The sequence below is a fragment of the Lactuca serriola genome, chromosome 4, assembly GCF_051521515.1.
Source record: "Lactuca serriola cultivar US96UC23 chromosome 4, Lser_US96UC23_V15, whole genome shotgun sequence".
Classification (NCBI taxonomy): Eukaryota; Viridiplantae; Streptophyta; class Magnoliopsida; order Asterales; family Asteraceae; genus Lactuca; species Lactuca serriola.
Window position 1 is genome coordinate 154947290 of NC_136411.1, and position 12853 is coordinate 154960142.

At 36.4% G+C, this 12853-nt stretch overlaps 1 protein-coding gene across 2 annotated transcripts; it reads left to right on the plus strand.

Moving 5' to 3' along the window:
* The first annotated feature begins 10770 nt into the window (after positions 1-10770).
* LOC145102801 (DNA-dependent metalloprotease WSS1-like) lies at positions 10771-12629 on the plus strand. 2 transcript variants are annotated; one of them, XM_079040275.1, is made up of 6 exons: positions 10771-10971; positions 11057-11120; positions 11210-11417; positions 11497-11692; positions 11758-12159; positions 12236-12629. In XM_079040275.1, the coding sequence occupies exons 3-6, from the start codon at positions 11263-11265 to the stop codon at positions 12422-12424; spliced, it is 942 nt and encodes a 313-aa protein (XP_078896401.1). In that variant the 5' UTR covers positions 10771-10971; positions 11057-11120; positions 11210-11262; the 3' UTR covers positions 12425-12629. The 2 variants fall into 2 exon arrangements, with proteins under 2 accessions (XP_078896401.1, XP_078896400.1); XM_079040274.1 differs by lacking the exon at positions 11057-11120 and having other exon boundaries at positions 10772-10971.
* The last annotated feature ends 224 nt before the right edge of the window (positions 12630-12853 follow it).

A 12853-nucleotide genomic window follows, 5' to 3' on the forward strand; every position in this document is an offset into this window, starting at 1 on the left:
ATAGACCTTATGTCGGTTGCAATAAAAAGCTTCGACATCATAATCGAAATGGATTGGTTAAGTCCTCACCATGCTGATATTCTATGCTACGAAAAGGTCGTTCGCCTTAATCTGCCAAGTGGTGAAACCCTCATAATTTACGGCGACAAACACGGTACAAACCTTCGTATCATCTCTTGCGTCAAAGCCCAAAAATATCTACACAAGGAGTACCACACATTCTTAGCACATGTAGTAAATGAGAAGCAAGAAGTAAAAGACACCGAGAGCATTCCCGAAACCTGTAATTTTACCAACATATTCCCCGAAGATCTCCTAGGAGTTCCTCCTGAATGCCAAGTCAAGTTCCGAATCGACTTGATTCATGGAGCTACCCCCGTAGCCAAGTCCCCGTACCGCTTAGCACCATCAGAGATGCAAGAACAATCCAACCAACTAAACGAACTACTCAACAAAGGATTTGTCACAACTAACATTTCTGGCTAGTAAATCTTGTCTTCATGTAATCAACTCTTGCATAACTTGTAATCTAAGTTGATGTTATTGATGGGTTTTAGGTAAAACAAATAAACTAGAAAACAATTCCTAAGTTCACATGCAACCTACTTTGGATCTATGTTTTATCTATTGAACATACAACTTTGAATTGCAAAACAAGAACCCTAGAGGAGAGAGGCTATAATCGAAATTTACAAACTAGGGTTTAGTAATTACATACCTTTCAATTGTTATAGTAAACAATTGATGATTCCCTTGATCTTGATCTTGATCTTCTTGGAAGCTTAGCACCACAAGTGTAATGCCTCTAATGGAATCACACCCAAACTAGCAAGAAGGAAAGTAGAGGAGAGAGGGAAGAGGGAGTATGCAAAATTTCGGCCCTTAGGGTTTCTTCAAAAGAAAAGAGTGACCAAAACATGAACCAGGAGGTTCCTTCATTGGTTGACTCTTGAATCTCTTCAAGGTCAATGGTACTCCCACTGTCCTCTTTGAATATGAGCTCTCTTTCCAGAAAGACTCCTCTTCGAGCTACAAACACCACGTTTTCACTAGGTCTGTAGAACAAATATCCAAAAGGTTGCTTTGGCTAACCAATGAAAACACATTTCTCACTTCTAGCTGCTAGCTTGTCGTGAGTCTCTCGTCTTACAAAAGCTTCACAACCCCAGACTTTAATATGTGCTAACGAGGGAGCTTTCCCTGTCCATATTTCGTGAGGTGTTTTGGCAACCTTCTTTGTAGGGACAAGATTGAGGATGTGGGCAGCTGTCTCTAAGGCATACCCCCAGAAGTGAATAGGAAGCGAGGCACGCCTCATCATAGAACGAACCATGTCTAACAAGGTTCGATTGCGCCTCTCAGCTACACCATTTAACTGTGGTGTCCTAGGAGGAGTCAATTGTGAGACTATCCCACATTCTTTCAGATAGTCGTTGAACTCGGTACTAAGATACTCCCCGCCTCTATCGGATCTAAGTATCTTGATCTTTCTACCCAATTGATTTTCGACTTCATGCTTAAACTCTTTGAACTTTTCAAAGGTTTCTGACTTATGTTTGATCAAGTAGATGTAACCATATCTGCTATAATCGTCAGTGAAAGTCACATAGAATCGATTAGCATCCCTTGTGGTTGATCTGAAGGGCCCACCCACATCTGTGTGTATGAGATCCAACAGACCTTCACCTCTTTCACAAGACCCTATGAATGGTGATTTTGTCATCTTTCCCAAAAGACAAGATTCACACATATCATCTGATTTTAGGTCAAATGATTCCAACACTCCATCCTTTTGGAGTTGGGCTATGCGTTTCTTGTTAATGTGTCCAAGACGACAATGCCACAAGCATGCCTTGTCTACACTATTAGACAAGTCAATATTAAGTACACTATTTCCTAAGCTATCAACACAAGTCACTGTTTCATACACACCATCACAAGGTAAAGCTTCAAACACAAAAACACCATTCTTATAAACAGAAATTGAACCATTCAAATCATTAAAAGAATATTTAAAACCTTGTCTGAACAATGCATGAAATGAAATAATGTTTCTCGTCATCTCAGACGAATAGCAACAATTTATTAAGTCTAATCTAACATCATTACTAAGCAATAGTTGATAAACTCCGATCTTGGTCACTGGTGAAGACTTTCTATTCCCCATGATCAAGTTTATCCTCCTATGCTCTATCTCCTCACTTTCCTTTAGCCCCTGCAAATCAAAACAGATATGAAAACCACATCCAGTATCAAGGACCCATGAATGAGAAGATAATGAGTTATTAGCAGAAATAGTGTAAATACCTGCCGAGGATGGCTTCACTTTGCCATCCTTGATATCTTGCAGATATTGTGGGCAAGATCTCTTCCAATTCCCCTTTTGATTGCAGTAAAAGCAAATGGCCTCTTTTGGATCAGAAACATGGGGAGTGGAACCATTGGGCTTAGCCTTCGGGCCATTACTAGATGACACAGCTTGAGCCTTGCTCTTCCAGTTTTGCTTGGGAGGACCTTTCCTCTTCTTCCCCTTTCCCTGTCCAATGGCCAAGACAGGGGCACTTGCAGGTGTGGAGGGTATACTTTTACCCTTCATCCCTACCTCAGTTGTCTGCAACAAGTTGTGCAATTGGGCCAAAGTCTGCTCAGTGTTGTTCAAATGGTAAGTTAAGATAAACTGACCATAACAATCAGGCAACGAGTTCAAGACCATGTCAATGGCCAATTCCTCATCGAAGTGAATGTTGAGCTTGACCAAACGCTCTATGTAGCGTTGCATTCTTTGCACATGAGATACAACCGATTCCCCCTCTTTCATCTTGCAAGCCATGAGTGACTTGACTACCTCAAACTTTTCTTGACGAGATCGCTTATGGTACTTTTCCATAAGGTCCTTGTTCATCTCAAAAGGCCAGTAGTCCTCATAATACCTCTGCAATTCTGGGGACATGGTTGCAACCATGATGCATGCCACTTTGGTAGCATCATCATAGTGTTTCTTGTAGGCAGCATACTCTTTGGGAGTGGCTTTTGACTCATCAAGTTCTTTGAGCTCCTTTTCAAGGACATACTCTTTGTCCTAGAATCTAAGCGCCATCTTGATGTTACGCATCCAATCGTTATAGTTGGAGCCATCCATAACGACTTTGGAGCAGATGTTTAGTAGAGAGAAGTTGTGGCTGGAGGATGATGAAGCAGAAGTGTTTCCAGGAGTAGACATCTGAAAAGAAAGATAGTTTTAGTTAGATTACAAGACACCTCAATATAATAACCCAAAGATATCATATCAAGGTTAGGACCCAACTATGACGATTTACAACTTAGAAATGGGATGCCGAGATCCAAGTTCAAATCTCATAAAGGTAGGTGAATGACGATTCACCAATTCCACCATTAGGAAAAATAAACGAAGTGAAATTCCTAATTCTTTTGAGATTACATTAAAACTATTTAATGGCATGTTTTAATCTCGGATTATGCTCCACTATTTGTGACTGGGATACCGAGGATCACAAATTAGATGTGAATAACCATGCAAATGTGCTTGGTAACCTTATTATCTTTATCATTAACTATTGATGTGCCGGTAAACCACACACGCTCCATCAAAATGATAATTATAAGATACCCATTACTACTCTTTATTAGTGCCTTTTAGTGTGCCGGTTAACCACACACGCTCCACTAACGACCAATAAAGCATAATGTGCAATTTCATGGATTAGCATACTTTTCACATTTTTCCTAAAGTAACTAGAGTTGGGATTTTGAAAAAAAAAATAGTGTTCTAGTACTTTCTTTAATAGCATTATACTTTTAATGGGAAGTAGTTGTCCTATCAAATCCATTCTGCTAACGACCCTCCACTAATCAAGGAAGCGGTGAGTGAGAGTGGACACCCATTCAACTACCATTTTATAGGCAGTTTCCTTATACCCCCCTTATAGACTAGCTTCGTGAATGAGACATACTAGCGATTTGACTGACCATATTCTTATACATATATAATATTTAACTTTTAATTATAGTATTCATATAAGGTGTGTTTTAAAACATTTTAAAACTCCAAGGGTTTATATAAATTTTTTTTTCGAAATTTAAACTATTAAATTTTTAAATTTAAATAAACCAATTAATTAGATTTAATATTTATCTATTAATTAACTTTTAATTAATTTATTAAATCTTGTAAGGATTATCTAATTAAATCAAACAATTAATTTAATCCTAATCCATATCCCTTCTAGATTTCGAAAATATGGGGATAGGATAAGTTCCTTATTTTTCTCAATTATCCAATAAGGCAACTATTATCCAAAAACAAAGAAACCCCAATCTTTATAGCATATTTCGAAATTTCCAAGGAAGGAGGCTAGGGTTTTCAAAACCCTAACCCTAATTTCGATTAGGGTTCTTTGGAGGCTAGGGTTTTCAAAAACCCTTTGATCCACAACCCTAAAAATCGAAAAAATGGCCTTTAGGGTTTAATAGCTATAAACCCTAATTTGCAATTCAACAATTATAAAAATTCAATTTAAAACAAACAAAGGCTCTGATACCACTGATGGGTTTTAGGTAAAACAAATAAACTAGAAAACAATTCCTAAGTTCACATGCAACCTACTTTGGATCTATGTTTTATCTATTGAACATACAACTTTGAATTGCAAAACAAGAACCCTAGAGGAGAGAGGCTATAATTGAAATTTACAAACTAGGGTTTAGTAATTACATACCTTTCAATTGTTATAGTAAACATTTGATGATTCCCTTGATCTTGATCTTGATCTTCTTGGAAGCTTAGCACCACAAGTGTAATGCCTCTAATGGAATCACACCCAAACTAGCAAGAAGGAAAGTAGAGGAGAGAGGGAAGAGGGAGTATGAAAAATTTCGGCCCTTAGGGTTTTTTCAAAAGAAAAGAGTGACCAAAACATGAACCAGGAGGCTCCTTATATAGCTAAGGGATCTAGGGTTTAGGGGAAACCCTAGTTATCCTTTGCTTAGGGCCTAAGCAAACCCAAGGGCCTTATCCAAGCCCCTATGGACGAAATTATTAGGGTTTCCCCTAAATATTTCGTCCACCCTTATCCAAGGGGGTTCTAGAGCCTTCCACTCAACTATTATATAATTGCAAAATAGTCCCTGCACCTTATAATTAATTCTTTTAACCCCGAAATTAATTCTAATTAATTTCTGGCTAACAACTAATTAAATAAAATGATTTCTTATTAATATATTAATCTTTTAACATATTAATAAATTCATTTATATTAATTTATTAATCTTATAATAAATTAATATCTCTCCTTTCATAATTTCCTTGTCCGGTTGCTAGGTTTGAGGGCAACCCAAAAGGACTGTGTTGCTATCAATTCAAGTACATACCAATTATAGTTATGGGCTTAGACACCTAATCCAATAGTGATGTACTATAATCATTCAAAATTAATCATTTGAATCAAAACTCACTCGTGAAGTTCAAAAGCTAATTCAGTACATCTCATATACTCAACTGTGGGTTTGTAACCCTAATGTTTCGGTTCAAGCTCAAAATGGACCAGGATCCTCTTATTAGGCCTAATGGGCCAGTAAACTCTCAATTTGGTTATTTTGGGTCAAGGAACCCTATTTGGGCTCTAGTAGCTATAGCATTTTTGAGCTATATTGGGCCTAAAATGTCCCACCATAATTCCATGGGCCTTAATGAGCTGGGAATAACCATCTTGAACTTAAATGGGCCATAAACCCATTATGTTCACCCTTTTTGGGCCGTAAACCCTCATATAGGCCCAATGGGCCGAAAACCTTCATATTAGGCCTTATAATTTCGAATATTATCAAAACTAGCCCAAACATTTCTTTTTACCCTTCTCCCCTTTCGTTCTCGGCCATATATATATATATATATATATATATATATATATATATATATATATATATATATATATATATATATATATGAATAAAAATATTTATTTAACATAAACTAAGTGACACCTCATGTTTGTTTAATGGATTTCTATGCACATTACATAACAAATATTTAGGAAATCTCATATATCCATACATGTCACTTCTCACCTCTCTAATCTTTCTTCCCTCGTTCTCTCTTCTTATTCTCGGCCTAAGGCCATTCTTCCTCAGCAAATTCATTCAAACTTCATTTTACTTCCAAACCCTAAAAACTCCCCCATTTTATTCCATAAACCGTGAGTGGGTGTGTGTGCACAAGAAGGTTCTTCAAATTCACATACTATGTAAGATACTTCACTCTTAAGTTGGATAAATCCATTTCGTGTTAATATATTCCTCAAAATATCACAAATCTCGTGTTTTTGCTCCTAGAATCATCTTATTCTTTGAAGATCTTTCCAAGGGAGATAGCTAGGCCGAAAACTTCTCCAATCTTCTTCAAAAACCGAATCCAACACCCCAATGTGAGTTCATACCCCTTATTTTCGGTTGTTACTCTGTTTTGGGGGAAAATATAAGTTGTTTTGTGTAGATTTATGTTTATATGCATGATTATTTGTGTTTTTCATGTTATATGCTGTGATTATGTGTTATAGACTTCATAAACTCTACAATATGCTAAAATATGATGATATTTGTAGAACATAACACTTTATACAACTTATTGTACAAAGAAAAGGTTTAAAACATTTCACGGTTGTTTAAACTAAGAAAAATCGCATAAGAGGGCCAAAAATGACAAAATAATCAAAAGTGAGGTTATTATATATAACTCATTGTTTTAAGGGGGCCAAAAAGGATTTATTTTTGAAAAATATGAATCTATATGGTATATGTGATTTTAAAAGGGCTAAAAGTGTAAATTTTCACAAATGGGCCTCATATGGGACTTTCACGGTTTTTGGGCTAAAATTGTAAAATTTTGGACTTTTGGGGCTTGAGTATCATTTTAAACAAAGTTGAGCCAAAAATGTTATTTTTCGGTTTTAAGAGCTGAAAAATGATAATTTTATCAAACCTAGGCCAAAAAGGATAAATCCTATGATTTTGGGGCGAAAATGTAAAACTTTATACACTTGGGCAAAAAAGGACATTTTTAACAAAAGTTGGTTAAAAATGTTATTTTATTTGAAACTAGCCTTAAATGTAAAAATCTGGCTTTAAGGGACCTAAAAAGTCAATTTTACCAAAAACATTCCTAAATTGTAAATTTTTAGTCTAAATGGACCAAAAATGTTAGGATTACAAAAAGTGGGCCTTTTATGTCATTTTAGACAGCGATTAAACAAGAACGAACATTATAATAATAAACGAATCAAATATGTTAAACTCACTCTTATTGGGTATGGAATATACCTTACATGCTTAGTGGGCCTTAGTTGTCATTTTGCATGCTTATTGGGCCTGGAATACACATTACATGCTTAGTGGGCCTTAGTTGTCCTTTTGCATGCTTGTTGGGCATGGAATATGCATTACATGCTTAGTGGGCCTTAGTTGTCCTTTTGCATGCTTATTGGGCCTGGAATATACATTACATGCTAAATGGACCTTAGTTGTCCTTTTGCATGCTTGTTAGGCCTCATACATTCACGTACATACTCGTTTGGATTTGTAAACTTAAAACATACACGGAAACAATACACCTTGTGCAATTCAATATTCGCGTAAATTCCGTTTACAGTTAGACTAGGCCAGTCTAGGGTGACAAACCTTACCTTAAACAAGTCGGCGTCTGAAAAACATCATGACAGGCGGATCAGTCATTATCAAGTATGGTTATAACGACTCACATAGAGGAATTAACTCCATTATAAAATTTACGGAATACATTTACAATTTGGTAACACGGTAACATACATGCACTGGTACTCAGTCTTAGGGTGTTAAGACCACAACGTTTTATAAGAAGACAATATCAGATTGTCTAGGATCATTCATTTTAAACATTTTCAAACATTAACACACATGCATTAATACGAGATCAGACACAAACAATTCAAACCGTTTTTCATAAAATATCAGATTTTCTGGTGTTTACAAAGTAATACCAAACATTTTACTTAAATATGCTTATGAACTCACCAACATTATATGTGTTGACATTTTCAAATTAACTTGTATTCTCAGAAAATTGTTGAGTAGGTTGGTCAGCAAGAATACCTGGAATTTTTTTGTGTTTTGTTATCACCATACTTTGGATATTTTGGCATGTAATTTGAAATACAATACTTGATGTGAACAATGACAATATAATATTGTATGTGTGATGATGATGATGATGTTTTGTTTCAATTATATACACTGTGATGATACTACAAGAATGAAGTCACCCAACCCCTGAACGTTTCCACCGTTTCACCGGTTCGGGGGTGTGACTGGATTCATCAAACCCAATTTCTCGCCTTCGGGAGCACCGGTCTTGTTCGTGAAGAAGAATGATGGATCGTTCCGTATGTGCATAAACTACCAGGAATTAAACAAACTTACTATCTAGAATCGATATCCTTTACCTCGGATCGATGACCTCTTCGACTAACTTCAAGGAGCAAGTTTCTTCTCCAAGATCGATCATAGATCAGGATACCATCAGCTACGACTCCATGAGGAAGATATTCCTAAGACCGCATTCCGAACTCACTATGGTCACTATGAAATCGTAGTGATGCCCTCTGGTTTAACAAACGCACCTGCAGTGTTCATAGACCTGATGAACTGTGTGTGTCGACCTTACTTAGACAAGTTTGTAATAGTTTTCATCGACGATATACTATTCTACTCTAGGAGTAAGGAAGAACACAACCAACACTTACGACAAGACTTGGAAACATTAAGGGCAGAGAAATTATATGCGAAGTTCTCGAAGTGTGAATTCTGTATTCGAAAGGTGGACTTTCTAGGTCATGTGGTCAGCGAAGAAGGGATACATGTTGATCCCTCCAAAATCAAAGTTATCGAAAATTGGGCGACCCCTAGAACCCCAATAGAGATTCGTCAATTTCTAGGTCTCGCTGGCTACTATAGAAGGTTCATTCAAAACTTCTACAAGATTGCAAAACCACTCACCACCCTGACTCAGAAGGGTGTAACCTTCAGTTGGGAGGAGAAACAAGAAACTGCTTTCCAGACACTAAAGTGAGCCCTATGCAACGCACCGATTTGTCCCTCCCAGAAGGGACAGAAGATTTTGTAGTTTATTGCAATGCATCCAAGAAAGAGCTAGGTTGCGTTCTTATGCAACGAGGAAATGACATATCTTATGCCTCGAGACAGCTTAAGAACCATGAGGTCAAGTATACTACACATGACCTCGAACTGGAAGCAGTGGTTTTTGCTCTGAAGATCTGGAGACATTACCTTTATGATACGAAATGCATAGTCTTTACGGATCAAAAGATCTCCAGCACATCTTCGATAAAAAAGAACTGAACATGAGGCAAAGACGATGGGTAGAACTACTTAATGATTACGAATGTGAAATTCTTTATCATCCCGACAAAGCCAATGTGTTAGTTGTAACGTCTGCAGATCCGGGTTAGTCAATTTAGAGATAATAGGGGTCGAAAACGACTTTTCGGCAAAAGATTATTTAGAATAAATAATCTTAACCAAGTTTTAGTATATGTTACAAGGTTTCCGTACATATAAAGAACGCCGAAATCCGATTTATAACGAAGAAGTTATGACCCGTCGAAGTTTCGCGGCAGAACCGGCACGACACCTGGAAGTGTAAATAGTGAATTTACGATAGAGCGACTTTTAGCCTTAACGATCTAAATAAAAGTCATAGAAAATGTTAAACCAAGAGTGTCCATAAAAAGAACGCCTAAATCCGACTTCGTATGAGGAAGTTATGATTTTTCTAAGATTTAGCATAGCAATGCAAAGCCCGAAAAATTTGAATTCTAGATCGGTCGATTTTCAGCCAAAATAGTCTAAACGAGAAATGAAGATATCGTTAATAGGAGTTAAACGATAAAAAGAAAGTAAAAAATGGAGCTCGTATGCGAAAGTTGTGGACGAAGCTTAGTCTCTACTTTTCGAGCTCGGCAAATTCGATACAGTTTTGTAAATTCGAGATAGATTGAGAATTAGCCAACGAGGTCTAAATGAAAGTTGTAGTACTCGTAAATACCAACGCATTGATATAAATAACGTTGGAAACGGAGCTTGTATGCGAAAGATATGGACGAAGCTTAGTCGCTACTCTTCGAGCACGATAAATACGATACAGTTTTTGTAAATCTGAGATCGAGGGAGAATTAATGAGGTCTAAATGAAAGTTGTAGTCCTTGTAAATACCAACGTGTGGATATAAAGAATGTGGAAAATGGAGCTCGTACGCGGAAGGTACGGACGAAACTTAGCGGCTACTTTACTATAAAATCCGTATAAATAAATGGTGAACCCTTCATTATGTACAAAAATATTAAGGACAAAATGTGTACCACATAAGAAATATATTACCCTATTAAGTCATTTTTACCGGCTAACTAGTGCTGGTCATAAGAACTAAATATGTACAATTTAACAAGTTGAAGGTGTAATCATTATTATTTTATAATTTAAAACTAATAGTAATAAAATAAACATGTTTAAATGTTTAAGGACATTGATGGGTTAAATTCCAAAAATAGTAACCATGAATACTGCAAATAGTTACCATATAACATTTTTTGAACAATTAAATACCATGACCCAATTTTTACATTGGCAGGCTATTATAAATAAATTAATTTCCATATTGGTCAATAATATTTCTACGTATATTGGTCCAACCGTTCAAGTCAAGGATGCGAGTATTGTCTAGAAAATCACATCATCGCTGACGAGAGTTTCTTGTGGGAAAAGATAATTAGGGCTCTATTTATCATATTAACGTTTCTTCACCAAATTCCATTCCAATACATGCAGATTCTCGACGAATTTGATCACCGGCGAAGCTCCGTTAACAGTGCTTCATCATCCGGTTCGAATTCTTCTACTCTTTTATAGGTATGTTCCAACACCATGCCATTCTCTATCTGAACTTGAATAATTGGGAGTCTGTAGATTTTCGTGATTTGGGTTTTACTTCTAGTCAGGATATTGCTCAATTTTAACTGGATTTTACACAAAACTTTTGGAAAATGCTATTCCTATAGGTATCTGAATACATGATTATAGATACTTCGGTTTCAAAATTATACGGAAACATCTTGTCTGTATTAGAATGACATCATTTTACAAACAGGTGAAGGAGTTTTGCATCTTGCAAAGTTTGTGTCAGTCTCTTTCAAATCCACCATGGATCTCAATGATCTTAACAAAGTCTGGGAAGTCAAACCTCTGAAGAAGGTTCGAGAAGATGAAGCAAAAGAAATTCTTGAAAAAATAGCAAAGCAAGTTCAACCCATCATGCGAAAACATAAATGGAAAGTCAATATCCTCTCCGAATTTTGGTACTTACAGTCTCTTATGATGTCTCTTCTTCATCTTCATTTATGTTTTCTGTTTTCATAATAAAATTTCAACATGCAGCCCTCCCAATCCTGCTCTTCTTGGTCTAAACATAAATGGAGGTGCAGAGGTAAAGCTGAGACTTCGTAGACAAAACAATGAGTGGGACTTCTTCCCTTATGAGCAAATTCTTGACACCATGCTTCATGAGCTCTGCCACAATCAATATGGCCCGCATAATGCCGATTTCTACAATCTACTAGATGAAATCAGAAAGGTAAAAAGCTTGTCACTTTTATGCTGTTCATATCCAAACCTTTCAATCTTTCACACAACATACAGGAATGTGAAGAATTGATGGCCAAGGGCATAACGGGAACAGGGCGAGGATTTGATCTTCCCGGGAGAAGATTAGGAGGGTATTTTCGTCAACAACAAACTCCATCATCACTCCGCCAGAAAGCCTTATCTGCTGCACAAAATAGAGCTCAGATGGGGACACTGCTGCCTTCTGGCCCACATCGCCTTGGTGGAGATAGCAGCATGAAGACTGCCCTCAGCCCAATTCAAGCTGCTGCCATGGCTGCAGAAAGAAGACTACATGATGATTTATGGTGTGCTTCTAAATCTTTTCAAGAACCTTCTGGAACTTCTGAAGCATCTGTCTCACAAAACATAAGTTCAAGTGAAGGAGAACCAAAAGCATCATCATGGCAATGTGGTACCTGTACACTATTAAACCAGGTATATTTTAACAGATTTCTTATTTATGATTGCAATATAACGATGAAGAATCTAAGAATGGTGTTTACTGTTTCAGCCATTGCTTTTGACATGTGAAGCTTGTGGAACTCCAAGAATAGAAGAGAAGAAGAAGATGAAGATTTGGTCATGCAAATTCTGTACATTGCAAAACTCGGTAGCAAAAGATCGATGTGTAGCTTGTGGGGAATGGAGATATTCATATGGTCCTCCTACAGCTGTTCATGGGCCATATCTTGGTACATAAACAAATCTTGGACAGTGGTTTTGTATCAGATTATTTCTATTATCCAGCATTTTTTCTTGGTGGTGCAAAATGATATATGTAATTAAAGTTTTCTTGGTATTGGGTTATGAGTGATTAGTGGAAAATTCTGTTTTTGTACACTATAAAGCATTAGGTACTCAAAGGTATTGTATTGCTAGTATTATTATCCATTGCATATTATATATATATATATATATATATATATATATATATATATATATATATATATATATATATAATATATATATATGCGTGTTTGGCAGGGAGCTTTTGGAAGCGTTTGAAAGCTTCTAATTTAAACAAAACGCTTCAAATCTGAGAACTACTTCATTTAGCGTTTAACAAATCGTTATTAAGCTTTTGAAATCAATTTCTATAATTGCCTTTAAAAATGTATTTATATATTTG